The sequence below is a fragment of the Onychomys torridus genome, chromosome 4 (assembly GCF_903995425.1).
Source record: "Onychomys torridus chromosome 4, mOncTor1.1, whole genome shotgun sequence".
Lineage (NCBI taxonomy): Eukaryota > Metazoa > Chordata > Mammalia > Rodentia > Cricetidae > Onychomys > Onychomys torridus.
In genome coordinates, this window is record NC_050446.1 from 150120557 (window position 1) to 150137406 (window position 16850).

Below are 16850 nucleotides of genomic sequence, written 5' to 3' on the forward strand. Positions count from 1 at the left end.
AGAGTCTCCCACCCCCTTTTCTCTCATAAGGCTTAGGGGGACATGGTGTAACACATGGAAAAGCTGGTCAGGACAGCAGGGGTGAAAGTTTGAAGCTGGTTGGGAGCTGCAGCAGCCGATCCTAACATCTACAAGACCCTGGTGTGTAGGGGAGAATTACAGCAGCTGCTTCTTTTGTGATGCTGGGGCTCCAGGGTTGCCAGGGCTGATGGGGTCACCAGAGTCGCTGTGGTCACCAGGAAACAAGATATGGCCTAATGTGGTTGACAGTACCAACCTCTGCAACACCTCGGTCACCCTCATCACTTTCTGCAGCTTGCATGGCTCCTTGTTCATCAGCCTCAGGCCACACCTCCAGTAATCCTACCTTCGCTGGAATCTTCCAGCCTACTCTTCTCCTTGGCTTATGGTGCCTAAAGCTGGGAAGTCCCAGGTCATGCTGCTGCATCAGCTTAGGCTCTGGTGAAGGCCTCCTGCTGCCTCATCATGCAGAGGAGAGCCGGGGAACTAGTGAGCACACAGAGAAGACAGGAGAGTGGTGCCAGGCTCCAGCACTGTTAGCCCAATCCAGGAGATGGGTATTACTCTGCTCATGAGGGTCTTGTCTTGTGACACAACATCTGCTGATGAACGCCACTCCCAAACACTGCCACATGTAGAAATTACTATGCCAACTACTGGCTAAGGAGTAGTTCTGGGGCAGAGCATTTGTTTAGCATGCACAGGATCCTGGGTTTTATCCCAGCACTTCAAGAAGAAATATAACAAACAAAAACAAAAAACAAAGCAATGCCCCCTAAATATTCCAATATGGCTTTGGAGGACACAATTGTACCTTTGTACTCTACCCTGGGAGAAAACACTCTTTAATTATCATCTCCAAGTCATGTAGTCAGGGTCACTAAGGGCAGCCCAAGAGCATTTTAGACACAAGGGCCACTTAGAGCTAGCTCTGTGGCTGGGGTGAAGACTGCTGTGTTCCGCAAAGGCTCACCACAGAACGAAACAGGCAGCGGAGTCGGCCCGGATGCCGACTTTGCAATAGGTTCTGTTTTAGGCTCGTCTCTGAGAAGCCACAGCCTTTGCGGAGGCCTGGGAAGTGTCCTCATTATCCATCACTTACAGATCTCTTCGTCTCTCGCTCTCAGTCCTCCCATGTCTTAGGACTACAGTCATTCTGCTGACTGGTGTGTTGTTTCCTTTCCTAATGAATGTATTGGTGTTCTGTCCCTATATATGTCTTCTAATGATGAAAGATGACATAAGTCTAGCTACCAACGTGGAGAGAAGTGGAGAGCAAAGTAAATTTCAATTTGAGGCTGCTACTAAATTTGACTCTGTCCTTTGAAATAGTCCAGTCAGCGAATCTGGAGTGCAAGGCCAGGCCTTCCTCAGAACTGCTGATAAGAGCCAGGGCAAGGCTTTATCTTTGGTCACATGGTATCTAGCTTTCCAGTAAAAGTTTCAAGATGACCCTCCCAACATCCAACAGTTTGATCTTTCCTTTTGAGTTTCTAAGGGTCACTCACCGCCCCCACCCTCAACCACACACCTTTTTTTAAACCAGGCTCCTAGTTCGTGTATAAAGTTTTTACTAGTTGATCAATGAGATACCAGGTTGCTCTGAGTTCCTGTGTAGCTAATGGGAAATAGGATAAAAAGAAGGTTTAAAAGAAGAAAGCTTAAGGCAGGGATAGTGTCTGAGGTTGTGGGCAATGTCAAAGAAATCAATAAAATACAGCCAGGTGCCCAGGGAAGAAAGAGTAACAGTGGGAAGCCATTATTAATTTTAAGCCTAATAGTGCAAGAGAGAAATTTGGAGGGTATGCTTGTGGCAGAGGGGTCGGGATAGTCTTCTTGGTCTGCTAGAGACCCCCCACATGCCAAACTATACAGGAAACCGGTGTGTATGGTGGTGGTGGTGGGAGAGGCAGATGATGTGGCCTGGGAGGGCCAAGCTTTAGGATTTAAAGATCTTATTTGTGTGTGTGTGTGTGTGTGTGTACATGAATGAAATGTTCTCTAAAGTCAGAACAGGGCTTTAGATTCTCTGGAGCTGGAGTTATAGGTGGCTGTGGGCTTCCCGATTGTAGATGCTAGGAACTAATACTGGTCCTCTGTGAGAGCAGTGCACACGTTTAACCACGAACCTAGTCCCTGAGCCATCTCTAACCCCACAGCTAGGGTTTAAGTTGTCATGGAGAAGGATGGAGGGCAGAGCTCTGCCGATCCATAGGTGGAAGATGGCTGATTGGAACTGATCAGATTAATGTTGGTCCCATCTTCATGAAGCTATAGTCTAGGAAAAACACCCAATGGACAGTTCTGCCAGGATGGTGGACACCTGAAGCCTGAGTCAAAAATGTGACTCAGCTCTTGAGGACATGTGTGGAGGACAGAAGACTTCCTGAGGTCTGTTTGCATACATTAATATGTGTAAGTGGTTGAGTGGGAGCTCAGATGGCTAGAACAGGTGGCCATCCGGGTTTTGTTTGAAGTCCTGCTGACCAATGGGAATTTTGGTAGAAAATTTAGGGTCTGGTGAGATGGCTTCGTAAGGAAAGAGGTTTGCTGCCGAGACTGACTACCTGAGTTCCGTCCCTGGACCCACGAGGTGGAGGGAGAGAACTGGCTCCCACAGTTGTTTTCTGATCTTCTCCTCATGTGCTACAACATGTGTCTACTGACCCCTACACACACACACACACACACACACACACACACACACACACACACACACACAAACATATACACCACACACACCATACACACAAACACACACACCACACACACAAACACACACACATACCACACACACACACACACACACCCGAAACACACACCACACACACACTACACACACAAACACATACACCACACACACAAACCACACACCACACACATACACACACACACACCACATACACCACACACACACCACACACATACACCACATACACATACCTCCACACACACCAGAAACACACACATACCACACACACACACACAAACACATACACCACACACAAACACACACACCACACACAAAAACACATATACCACATGCACAAACACACACATACACACACACAACACACACATACCATACACACACACCAGAAACACACACCACACACACACACCACACACAAACACACACACACACCAGATACACACACACCACACACATACAGACACACCACACACACATACCACACACACACACCAGATACACACACACCACACACACATCACACACACCACACACACATCACACACACCACACACACAAACACATGTACCACACACACAAACACACACACCACACACACAAACACACACACCACACACACACCACACACACACACACCACACACATCACACATACCACACGTACCACACACACAAACACACACACCACACACACACACCACACACACACACACCAGATATACACACACCACACACAAACACACACACCACACACACAAACACACACAAACACACACACCACACACACACACACCACACACATCACACATACCACACACACAAACACATGTACCACACACACAAACACACACACACCACACACACACACACCAGATATACACACACCACACACACATCACACACACCACACACACAAACACATGTACCACACACACAAACACACACACCACACACACAAACACACACACCACACACACAAACACATGTACCACACACACACCACACACACCACACACACACCACACACAAACACACACAAACACACACACAAACACATACACCACACACACCACACACACCACACACACAAACCACACACACACCACACACACAAACACACACACATACCACACACACACACCAGAAACACACACCACACACACACTACATACACAAACACATACACCAAGTACACAAACCACACACACACCACACACATACACCACATACACATACCCCCCCCACACACCAGAAACACACACATACCACACACACACAAACACATACACCACATACAAACACACACACCACACACACAAACACATATACCACACGCACAAACACACACATACACACACACCACACACATACCACACACAAACACACACACCACACACATAAACACACACCACACACACATACCACACACACACACAAACACACACACCACACACACACACCACACACACAAACACATACACCACACACAAACACACACACCACACACACACACCAGATACACACACACCACACATACATCACACACACCACACACACAAACACACACACCACACACACAAACACACACACCACACACACACCACACACACATACCACACACAAACACATATACCACAAACACAAACACACCACACACACAAACACATATACCACACACACAAACACATGTACCACACACAAACACACACACCACACACACAAACACACACACCACACACACAAATGCATACACCACACACACACCACACACACACACCACACACACACACACCACACACACAAACACATACACCACATACACCACACACACCATACACACAAACACACACACCACACACACAAACACACACATTACACACACCACACACACACACTACACACACAGAGACACACCACACACACTACACACACCATACACACACTACTACCCACACACCACACACACACATAGAGAGAGAGGGAGGGAAGGAGGGAGAAAATTGAATAAATAAATGTAATTTTTAAAAAGAAAACTTTTAATCGGGTTGGTGGTGGCGCACACCTTTAATCCCAGCAGTCAGGAGGCAGAGGCAGGTGGATCTCTGAATTTGAAGCCAGCCTAGTCTACAGAGTGAGTTCCAGGACAACAGCCCAGGACTGCTACATGGAGAAACACTGTCTCAAAAAAAGAAAGAAAGAAAGAAAGAAAGAAAGAGAGAGAGAGGGAGGGAGGGAGGGAGGGAGAGAGGGAGGGAGGGAGGAAGGAAGGAAAAGAAAAGTTTTCTTATGGAGTTTGGTGTGAGATTTGGAGATTAGAATTTAAAGGATATAGCCACCTTAGGATCTCATTACTCCCAATTTCAGTCAAATCTGGGGAGATGGTCAACCTTGGAGATGCTCCTTTGTGAAATATTTCACAGTCCCATCTGATAGCATGGGAAAATAGTCCTGCACAAATCAGACACTTCCTGCCCCCCCCCCCCCCGCCCCGTCCCTGCCGTCCCCCAAAGCAATGGCTATCTCAAATGTATGTTTATTTTTGTTTCTGAGACAGGGTGTCATGTAGGTCTGGCTGGTTTTGATCCCACTCTCACTGTAGAGCCAGCACTGCCTTGAATTCCTGATCCCACTGCCTCTGCCTTGAGAGTATACCATCACAGGTGTGTGCCAGCACAGCTGTGTGCAGAAACGTGAGTGTGAATTTCTATCAGAAACACCTTCCCAGGTGTCTATCCTCAGTTCTGTGGGATTCATCCCCTAACTGATACAAAGCAAGGCTTGAAGCATCCTCCTTAATTTTTAAAAATTGTGTTTCTATTTACTTATTTTATGTGCATGTATGTGTGTATTTGTTGGATGTATGTGGGTTCTGGGGCTGGACCTCAGGTCATCAGGCTTGACAGCAAGAAGCACCTTTACCTGATTCCTATGGAGCAGCCAATAGCCTTGTTTTTTGTTTTTGGTCTTTGTTTTTTTGGAGACAGGATTTCATTGTGTGACAATGGCTTGCTTGGAACTCACCATCTAGACCAGACTGACTTTGAGTTCACAGAGCTCTGCCTGCCTGCCTCTGCCTTCCAAGTCCTGTGATTTAAGACATGCACACACAGCCTAGAGTATCCACTTAAATTTTCTTCCCCTTTTTATTTTATATGTTTGAGTGTTTTGCCTGCATGTATATCTGTGTACCATGTGCATGCAGTGCCCATGGAGGCCAGGAATTCTGATCCTCTGGAAGAACAGCTAGTGATCTTAAGCTCTGTGCTATCTCCCCAGCTTAAGGCTCTTTTTTTTTTTTTTTTTTTTAAAGACTTATTTATTTATTTATTATGTATACAATGTTTTGCCTGCACACCAGAAGAGGGTGCCAGGTCTCATTACAGATGGTTGTGAGCCACCATGTGGTTGCTGGGAATTGAACTCAGGACCTCTGAAAGAACAGTCAGTGCTCTTAACCTCTGAGCCATCTCTCCAGCCTGAGTATCCTTTTCTTAAGGTGGTATAGGCATGCCAGTTGGCCAGCAGTGGCTTGATATACATCAAACCAATTAATTTCCAGAAGCAAAGAGGTTGTGGTCCCAAAGTGGGCTGACTCACTTGAGAGAGTGGTAGTACATCTGTTTAATGGTGTTACAACTTAAAAAAAATGTTTATGTATATGTTTTCCTTTTCCTACATGAATGTATGTGCACCATGTATATTTCTGGTGTCTGCAGAGGTCAGAAGAGGGCATCAGATCCTCTAGAACTGGAGTTATAGACAGCATCCAAGGGGATGCTAGAAACTGAACCTGGGTCTTCTGCAAGAGCAAGTGCTTTTAGTTGCTGAGCTATCTTTTCAGCCCCCAATATTACAACTTAAAGAGATGCACAGAGCAAAACTATGGCTATCAGGGTGAGGTTGCCATCCACAGAAACTTTAGCTGTGGAAGTGGCTTCTCTACACTCAGCCAGGATTATGATGCCTGCAGGGACAATGACATGTTTCTACATCCCCGAGGTCCTGAGTATGGCTCCTTTTCATTCTCGGCCGGAGTGAAGATGAGCTAGTGTAACATCAGTTACATTCCAACATTGTGTCCCATTGTCTTATGTGTAAGAGAGTCAGGTCTAGATATATCGTAGAATCCCCAGCATGCTGAAGTCAGATGGCAGGAGGTAAACTGCTCCTTATGGCTGCTGAGACCACTCTATCTTGTGCATCAGAGGATAATCTCTTGCATTTCCTTCTTGTCATGAAAAGGTATCTACTTTTTGTGTGTGTGTGTGTGTGTATGTTTGTTTACAAACTGTATGGCTATGGCAGGCTTCTTGTTATCTACTTCTTTTATGTTAAATTAACCCATTTCTATTAATCTATACTTACATCCTCCTTGTCATGGCGGCTGGCTGGCAGTCTCTCTCCACCCAGCCTCCCACCTCCCAGAATTCTCTTCTCTCTTGTCCCACCTATACTTCCTGCCTGGCTACTGGCCAATCAGAACTTTATTTACACACAGTGATATCCACAGCACTTCCCCATTTTTTTTTTTTACGGAAGGTTTTAACTTTTACATAGTACAATTACATATAACAAAACAATTATCAAGCAAGAATTACAGTTACAATATTAAAGAAGATAAAAAAATATCTTATATTTGTGAGTCTAAGGTTTTATAACTAACTTATCTTTTATCATAACTAAGGAAATTATAACTATCTGGTCTTCAACCACATCAAAGACCTCAGAAGGATATAATATTACCTGAGAAATGGGAGAAGGATGCAAGCATTTTTCAGGAGTCTTGCAAGAGTAGACAGAGACAGCTGGCAGCCTGGACAGTCACCTAATGTTCCTTTGTAAAGTTGGGGCATTTGTCTTCAGCCCACGGGGCTAGAGTTTCTCGGTCACTTCTCTCAGTGTCCTGTAGAATGTCTGGCAGTTTCCTCTGTGAAGCAGGAACCTGAAGGACCATTTAGTCAAGCAAAATTTAGTGGTCACCTTTCTATGGGTCCTACATGTCGAGTCGATCAAGCAGTTCAGGCAAGAACAGTTTCTTGTTCAAATGGCTATTTTTGCCAAGGTGAAGATAAGATATGAAGTGTCTTCAATGCCCATCCTCCTCTCTGAAGTAAATTGGTGCTGCCAGGAGCAGATATGTCTCACTGTCCAGAAAGTCTAAATTTTAAAAGTATTTTAAATGCCATATTCTGTAGACCTTTGAAGTGTTTGAAGATTACCTTTCTATCTGAAATATATCTATGTATACCTAGAAAACATGACTATAAATTTTACTATCATAACTTATTGATCTGTATTTCTTAATTATCCATTACAATTTAAATGAGTTGCATAAACATAATACCTCAAATGAGAGTAGAAATATGCACACAGTATAACAAAATTAACTTTAAGTTTGTATCAATAGACTAAAGTCTATACCAATGTAAAACATTTTAAACAAGTTGTTGCTCTTTAGAAATAAGTTCCTTAATCTACCCTTTTATCCTATTATATCTATATCATATTCCCTTTTCTTCTGTAGAAAGAGATTGCATTTATAATCAACCTGCTTTAAAGAAAAATATTGGTTTTTCTCTGACCCACACCAGAGGGCTCTTCTGATTTGGGACACAAGAATCTCTTAACCTTTTCTTTTAGCAGTATGTCTGGGTTTAGAGAAGGAGTGAGCCAATTCCATCTCCAAAGCCAGCTTGATAATTTTGGGAATGTGGGCGTAGTTTCTCTTATTACTTCCTGCTGGAGGGGGGTGCTGTATCTTATGGGGACACAAAGAAAATTTTAGGATTATGGAGTAGTCCATTAGGATGAACCTCTGAGCCAGTTGCCTTGAAACCATTCTGGATGTTGGATCATCTGGGCCATTGTGTCATCAGAGACCTTTCAGGTGGTCTTGGCTGATCAAACCTGATGTATCTTAATCTGGAACAAATCCACAGCCTCTGGCTTTCTGTGGAAACAAAAGCAGAGACTCTTTTCCAAAGCAACATATCCTTATATCCAAATTTTGAAGTCAAGGTACCTTTAAAATTTACATATTTGTTTAACTCAACAACTTTTACGATCAAATCTTTTTCTGTAGTTAAAAATCCCAAAGACAACATAAACCAGATTCTCTGTGTAATATCCATCTTTGTACGATTGAAACGCCGCTGTGGCTGCTGGCTCTGCCCACCTCAGCTTTCTAACATGGCGGTGGTACAGTTTACTGCCAGCTCTGGGTCTGGAGCCATGTGTACCATCAACTATTAGAAGCAGTTCTATCAAAGCAGTGCATAGCCCAGAAACCTTTTTTTAAAAATTATTATTATTATGTGTTTTAATTTTATACATCAGCCATGGGTTCCCCTGTCCTCCCCACTCCCGCCCCCACCCCCACCTTCCCCCCAGCCCCTCCCCTCCATTCCCATGTCCTCCAGGACCAAGACACCCCTGGGGATTCATTTAAACCTGGTGGATTCAGTACAGGCAGGTCCAGTCCCCTCCTTCCAGACTGAACAAAGTGTCCCTGTGTAATCCCAAGGTTCCAAACAGCCAGCTCATGCACCAAGGACAGGTCCCAGTCCCACAGCCTGGATGCCTCCCAAACAGTTCAAGCTATTCAATTGTCTCACTTATCCAGAGGGCCTGATCCAGCTGGGGGCTCCACAACCTTTGGTTCATAATTCATGTGCTTCCATTCGATTGGCTATTTGTTCCTGTGCTTTTTGCAATCTTGGATTCAACAATTCACACTCTTACAGTCCCTCCTCTTTCTCGAAAGTTGGACAGAAAAGGTATCTACTTTTAAGCTGATGGCTGCTATGGGAGGGAGAGGAAGCTTTATTTAAGGATGGGGTCCTTGGTCAGTTCATTCTGTTCCAGTGGATGGCCCCACACTCATGTCTGTATGAGCAGAACTAGTGAGATTCGATGGATTATTATTATTATTTTTTGAGGAAGAAGAAAGGGAGCTGGAGATATGGCTCAGCAGTTAAGAGCACTTATGGTTCCTGCAGAGGACCTGGGTTTGCTTCCCAGCCACTACACAGTGGTTCACAACTCCCCATAACTCCAATTCCAGGGGATCTGACATCCTTTACTGGTTTTCATGAGCACCTGGTATGTACATGCTGCACATACATACATGCAGGCAAAACACCCATATACATAAAATTAAAAAATATTTTAAAAAGTAAAAAGAAGACATAAAATCAGGGGAGGGGTGACCTGAGAGGGACCTGTGAGGAGTTGGGGGTGATATAAAATCAAAATACATTGGATACATGTATGAAATTCTCAGAGTATATATGCATATATATGCATACATATATATGTTATCTAACATAGTACTTTTCCTAAAGTGCTTGGGATTTGGGGATGTGACTTTTTCTTTTTCTTTTATAATGTCAAACTTACAGAAAACATGAAAGAAGAGCTGAGGGAAGTCCTCTACACCCTGACCAAACCCATCAGTTCTTCATGTTTTGGTTTACTTGCTTCATCAGTCTATGAATTTATTTGTATGTACATAAACTACATTCTTACCTCTTTATCCCTAACCCAGTGTGTTTCTAAAGAACAGGTTTCACGTATCTTAAATACCATTATACAATTATACAGCTAATATATATATTAGCTAATCCATATTCCATATTCAAGTTCCCTCTTGTATTGCTTGTTTCTTTTTTATTTTTCCAAACTCCATGTAGTTTTGGTGCCTGTCCTGGATCTTGCTCTGTTAGACCAGGCTGGCTCTACCTCCCGAGTGCTGGGATTAAAGGCGTGTGCCACCGCGCCCAGCCTATTTCTTGTTTCTAGCATCACACATTGCTACTATTTCCTGCTTTGTGTGTGCTGGCGCGTGTGTGTCAAAGAACCAAGAAGTCAACTGTCCTGACATAAATCTGGGTCATCTGACACTTTTGTTTGTAAGAGGGCAGGAGGCTTAGCACCCTCTTAAGTTTTAGTGCTTGACTATCAAGTTTCACTTTCCAGAAGGTTCTCAGAGTCAACTGTGTGTGCAGTTGGAGCTCCTTCATATTAATTTACCACTCCTGGCAACACGGAGCATCATGTACTGCTGTGTCTTTAGATATGGGGCCTGGGTGGACCACATTAAGCAGGGATCCTGGAGCCAAGACTCTGCCCCATCTTTCCAGGGTCAGTGGATATCTTACTCAGAAGGCGGCTTTTCCTGGCTGGCTCGCCTTTTGGACAGGTGCAGTTTGCCAGGAAGGCTTCAAGCAGCAACTGGGTAAATCTCTGCTGCCCCTGCTCTCTGCAATTACCTTGAGAATTTCTGACAGGGTGCTCAACTTCAGTACAGTGTGGCCCTCTGGTGGCAGACATCTTTTCATCGTGGGAAAGGATGAGAGCAAGTGTCACAGGCCGGTGAGTTTCAACATCAGTTTACTTTTCCTGGTTTAGGGGTTGGAGGTCTGAGATCAAGACATGACAGGACATCTCTGGCTTCCGGATGCTATGGAAAGGCACATCCCACTGACATCAGTCATTCTTAACTGCCCTGTTAAAGGTCCTATTTCCAAGTGAAATCACATTCTTACAGGGTCAGGGGTTAAGCATGTGAGGTTTGTTGGTGTGTGAGCGGGCCAGGGGAGGCATAAGTTAGCCTATAGCAAGCAAGGAGGAAATATGAGGGATTCTTTAGATCAAATCAACCATTAAAAAAAACAAAAAAAGAGCTGGGCGGTGGTGGTGCATGCCTTTAATCCCAGCACTCGGGAAGCAGAGGCAGGTGGATCTCTGTGAGTTCCAGGCCAGCCTGGTCTACAGAGCGAGATTCAGGAAAGGTGCAAAGCTACACAGAGAAACCCTGTCTCGAAAAAAAAACAAAAAACAAAAAACAAAACAAAAACAAACAAAAAACCCCAAACCAAACCAAAACAAAAAAACCAAACCAAACCAAAACAAAACAAAAAAACCAAACCAAACCAAACCAAACCAAACCAAACCAAACTAAACCAAAACAAAACAAAAACCAAAAAAACATTTTAAAAGTGTTCAACATCTGACGGGTGGTGGTGGCATGTGCCTTTAATTCCAGCACTCGGGAGGCAGAGGCAGGCGGATCTCTGTGAATTTGAGGCTAGCCTGGTCTACTGAGCAAGTTCCAGGACAAGCTCCAAAGCTACAGAGAAACCCTGTCCTATAAAACAAAATAACAACAACAACAACAACAAAAAGTGTTCAACATCATTAGCCACCAGAGAAAAACAAATTAAGACTGCTTTGAGGGCTGGAGAGATGGCTCAGGCAGAGGTTAAGAGGAGCACTGGCCATTCTTCCGGTGGTCCTGAGTTCAATTCCCAGTAACCACATGGCAGCTTACAACCATTTATAATGAGATCTGATACCTTCTTCTGGAGTTCAAGAATGCATGCAGATAGAACACTGTATACATAATAAATAAATAAATCTTAAAAAAAAAAACTGCTTTGAGATGCCACCCCATGTCAGGCATATTGGTATTATCAAGAACTCAAATTTACATTTTAAAGACCGCCACCCCTTTCTGTTTGTTAATAGGACGTTTCTTATCTAGGGTTTCCTGGTTGCTTTCTCATGATTACGCCCAGGGCATACCTGAGTTATACTAGCTAGAATGCAAGCATGAAAGAGGCTGCTTCCTGTAATGTCCTTCCGGGACAGGGAGTGTGAATGAGCACAAGAAAAGGGTGGGGAGCCAGCATCTGTAAGTGGTTATTTTCAGTTTTTCACTGCTCATACTGTGACCTGGCTGGTTAAATCACTTACTAAAGTGATGGGTCCAGGATTTAACCTTGTGTCTTTTTTTTCCCCTAATAGCATTCATTTCTACCTTCATCCACAGCCTAGCATCTTTTAATTCTATTTAGCGAATCTATATAGCACTGTATGGTCTGTGGAAATTCTCTCCTAACATGTCTCTAGAGCCAACTAATCGTTCATAATTTCTTCATATCTAGGGGCTCTGTTCCTACTGACCAGTTGCTCACCAGCATACAGTCTTCACCAGCTCTTGTTCCTTCTGTTAACATAGCAGTGCACTTGGAGTTAAATGGGGCCATATAATTTGCTTTGGCCAGTTCAATGATATTGCCTGAAAATGTTCAAATGTATCACTGTTTCTTTAAGATGAACAGCAGGACTCAAAAGCAGTAGCTACTTCAATAGCCTGGATGTCAGAGTGAATAAGAACACAGAGCAAAGGTGATAGCTAACCTCAGACAGATGTGTATCACAAGTGTTTGTATAAACAAACCTTTGTCGTAAGCCCCTGACACTGGCGTATTGTCACAGCATAAAACAGCCCACAGGGGTTGATTCACCATTATTCTAGTTGCATTCTGTTGCTTTGATGATACATTCTGACTAAAAGCAACTTGGGAGGAAGATTGCAATCCATCCTAGGTCTTGTATCTCGACAGGAAGGACTTACCTTGCTTAGTTATTCACTGAGTAGATGTACATACCACCATGTCTGGCTTATTAGTAGATAGTTTAAATAAATACTTGTTGCCCTGTAGTAAACAGAAACAATGCTTTCTCTTGTTGTATTTCTGGGATATGTTTATCTTCAATGGGATTGTTCTGTGGGGTAGAATTGGTATTGATTCTTTACTTTAGTGTGATGGGGTACTACACCCAAATCCTTGTCATAGTCTGAGTGAGCCCCCGCTTCATTCATTTGTATGTGTGCACGCCCTCCTGCGTGTGCATGTATGGAGGCCAGAGCTCAACCCCAGGGGTCTTCCGCTGTCATTCTGCTCCTTAGCTTTTGAGACAGGGTCTCTCACTGAACCTGCAGCGCACTAGTCCAGTGAGCTGGCTGGCTGCAGAGGCCCCTAGATCTGCTTGTCCCCCCCCCACCCCATTCCCAGCATTGGGTTTCACAGACTTATAACATCACATTTTACTTTTACAGGGCCACTGAGGAAAAAAACCTCAGGCACTCAATCCTAGCAGAGAGCGCTTTATCTACTGAGCCATCTCTCCAGACCTCCGGTAACTCCTGACTTTGGCTGGCTGGGATCCTGTCATTTGACTGAACAACAGGATATGAGTGGACTTGCTGCAAAGGAAGCCTGGATGAGCCTGTGTGGCAGGGCTTCTGACAGTGCTAATTCAGAAGGGCGAGAGGGGTCTAGATGGTGCTGTCTCAGCCAATCAAAAGACTTGCAGCTAGAAGAAGCATTCAGCTGTGCTGGGAGCCGGAGAGTAGTGTCATTGTATGACACTTAGTTTGGGGTGGTTTGTTCTGTAGCAAGGACTGATTAGCACATGAGGTCAAAGGCCATGGATGATTTACAGTACTCATTACACGTGAGTTTTGCTCTCTGAGAAGCCGGAAATCAATTCACCATGCCACTGGCAGTGTGTGGGACACCTACAAAAATACTCATACCCTCCTCCAGCTGATCATGAAAATTTAAATGTCCGAAGAAGGAGGGAGGAAGGGAAGGAGAGAGGGAGAGAGGGAGAATGAATAACCACAGCACCACACATGCAGATCTTACATTGTTTTGTTCCAGACTGAATCCTTATTATACAGGCTTGAAGAGATAATAAACTCAAGAAAGATCTAAGTGATTTCTATTTTTAATAGCTGACTTTATTTGTAGCATAGTTATGTGCAATCCATATGGCTGGTAATACATGGTATCACTAATCCTTATTTTAGAAAAGACCTGTTCTTTTGATAATGATTTTTTTTAATGGTGTGTGATGTACATGCACTGTTAAGTTTGTGGTTATACAAATGCAAGCACGAGTGGACATATGTGCTGCGGCCAGAGGACATTCGGTGTCTTCCTCTATGGCCCTCTGCTTCTATCTTGAGACAGAGTCTCTCCCAGCCCCGGATGTTTGCCGTTTCTCCATCAGTCTGTCTCCCTCTCTAATGCTGGAGTTTTAGGCGTGCTCAGACATGACCAGCTTTTCATGGGTGCTGAGGATTTGAACTCAGGTCTTCATAACTGTACAGCAGACACTCTTATTCACTGAGTTATTTCCCTAGCCCCTGATAATGATTTTTAAATATTTCAATATGACAAATATTTATATTCAGGGATATTCTCGTCACAGAGTTAATTGTTTTCAACATCACATTTTACTTCCGAAATTTTAAAAACCTAGCTATCAAATTGTGAATGTACATATTTTAAAGCTTGTTATCAGGTATAACTGCTATTCATATAATAAAAGTTTAAATGGAGCATAAGGAGACTATTTGAGAGCTGGACAGTTTATTAAATCCTCAGACTGTAAGGACTTCTGTTCAGTTCAAAGCACCTACATCAACTCCTTGTTGGAAGAGCAAGTTCACTATTATCAGTCTTGTTTCCTAAGTTTCACAAACACACACAAAAGTGTTAGTAAGAAATTACTAGGAACACATCTCAATACTTACGTGATAATCATTTTATCTTCCTGCACAGTTAGGAGACAGCCTCAACATGTTATAATTACAATGGCTTAAATAACCTGAAAACAACCACAAACAAAACCAGTATTAATTAAGTTCAACAATGAAATCTGGAAGGCACCAAAGTGCCAAGCACTCTGCTGCAGGACTCATTAGCGTTTAGCAAGCTGACCTCGGGTCGCCTACACAGTGTCCAGAGAAACGAGTCAAAAGAGCATCATGCATCTCTTGTCCCCCTGACCCCTCCATCCAGTCACACAGCCTCAGGCCTCCACAATGGCTGAACAAAGGGTTCTCGCCAGATGCCTCTTCCACCCGGGAGCTGTATGGGCCGCTAATCCTCCGCACAAAGCAGCCGCGGCTCGCCATTGTTGGGGCGCCCGCCCCGAGGGCACACTGTTGACAGGCTCTGGAAGGTCCCAGCGCGGCTGACCCATGCCTATTTAGCCGGCACCGAGAGGGCCGCGGCCTCCCGGGAGCCATGTACCGCCGCAGCTACGTTTTCCAGGCCCGCCAGGAGCGCTACGAGCGCGCCCAGCCCGCGGGGCCCGCCGCGCAGCCCGGGGGAACGGCACCCGGTTTGGCGGCGCTGCAGGCTCTGGGAGAGCGCGTGGCCGCCCAGGTCCAGCGGGCCCGTGCGCTCCAGCAGCGCCACGCCGGCCTGCGGCGGCAGCTCGACGCCTTCCAGCGCCTAGGCGAGCAGCCGGGGCCCGAGGACGCCCTTGCCCGCCACGTCGAGGCCAATCTGCAGCGTGCCCGGGACCTGGCAGCCGAGCGCGCGCGGCTGGAGAGGCAGGAGGCCGAGGCGCAGCGAGCGCTCGACGAGTTCCGGAGCAAGTAAGAGGCGCTGTCGGGGAAACCGAGGCAGGGCGCGGGGTGGGGGATGGGGGGCAGGTGCAGACTGTCCTGCGGAGAGGGGCGTGCACAGATGCACAGGTCCTGAAGATACCCAACTTCCAATTCGATGGCACCTCCCGGTTCCTAGGGTACAGTTTCGTTTACTTTTAATGTGTTTTGGGATGTAGATGTAATATGCAATGAAACACACTGATTTTAATTGCGTGGTTTGAGTTTTTAGCGCTTACTTTGAGCCAACACCCAAAGAAGCAAGTTGGTTTGCGCTGCCCTGGAGGTGCCCCCTCCCAGTTCCCAGAGCGTCTTGATTTAATGTCAGCAGACATGGCTTCTGTCGGCTCTAGAATTTCAGAATATGCACTCTCACACGACCGATTTCTTTGACTTTATATTTTTTTCAACTTAATTTTCGTACAGGTATATATTGTACATTAACCATATTGCTCCCCGGACCCTTCCTCCTTCCCTTTCTTATCTCTCCCTCCCCCCATTTATCTCCCCTCTCCCCTAGACAATTTCATTTATATGTGCATATGGTTTTATGTGACTGTATAAAATCTAGGAACCACATAAGAGAGAAAAGATATTCGCCTTCTGAAACTGACTTATTTGGCTTACTAAGATCATCTCCAGTCAGAGTTGTACTCATTTCCCTGCAAACTTTCTTCTTTATTTCTTCTTTATGGCTGAAAAATTCCCATATGCACACACACACACACACACACACACACACACACACACACACACCTGTCATCTTTCCATCTTTATCACATTTTCTTCATCCATTCCTCTGTTGTTGGATACCTATGTTGGTTTCATAATTTAGCCTTTGTAACTAGAGATTCAGTAACCATTG

The 16850-nt window shown here is 44.8% G+C and overlaps 1 protein-coding gene across 1 annotated transcript in view; it reads left to right on the top strand.

Moving 5' to 3' along the window:
• Positions 1-16850, top strand: part of Bfsp1 (beaded filament structural protein 1) — a 93064-nt gene that overhangs the window by 40539 nt on the left and 35675 nt on the right. The window contains exon 2 of the mRNA XM_036185349.1: positions 13640-15976. Within this exon, the coding sequence (XP_036041242.1) occupies positions 15621-15976 (356 nt within the window). The 5' untranslated portion in view covers positions 13640-15620. The remainder of the gene's footprint in view (positions 1-13639; positions 15977-16850) is intronic.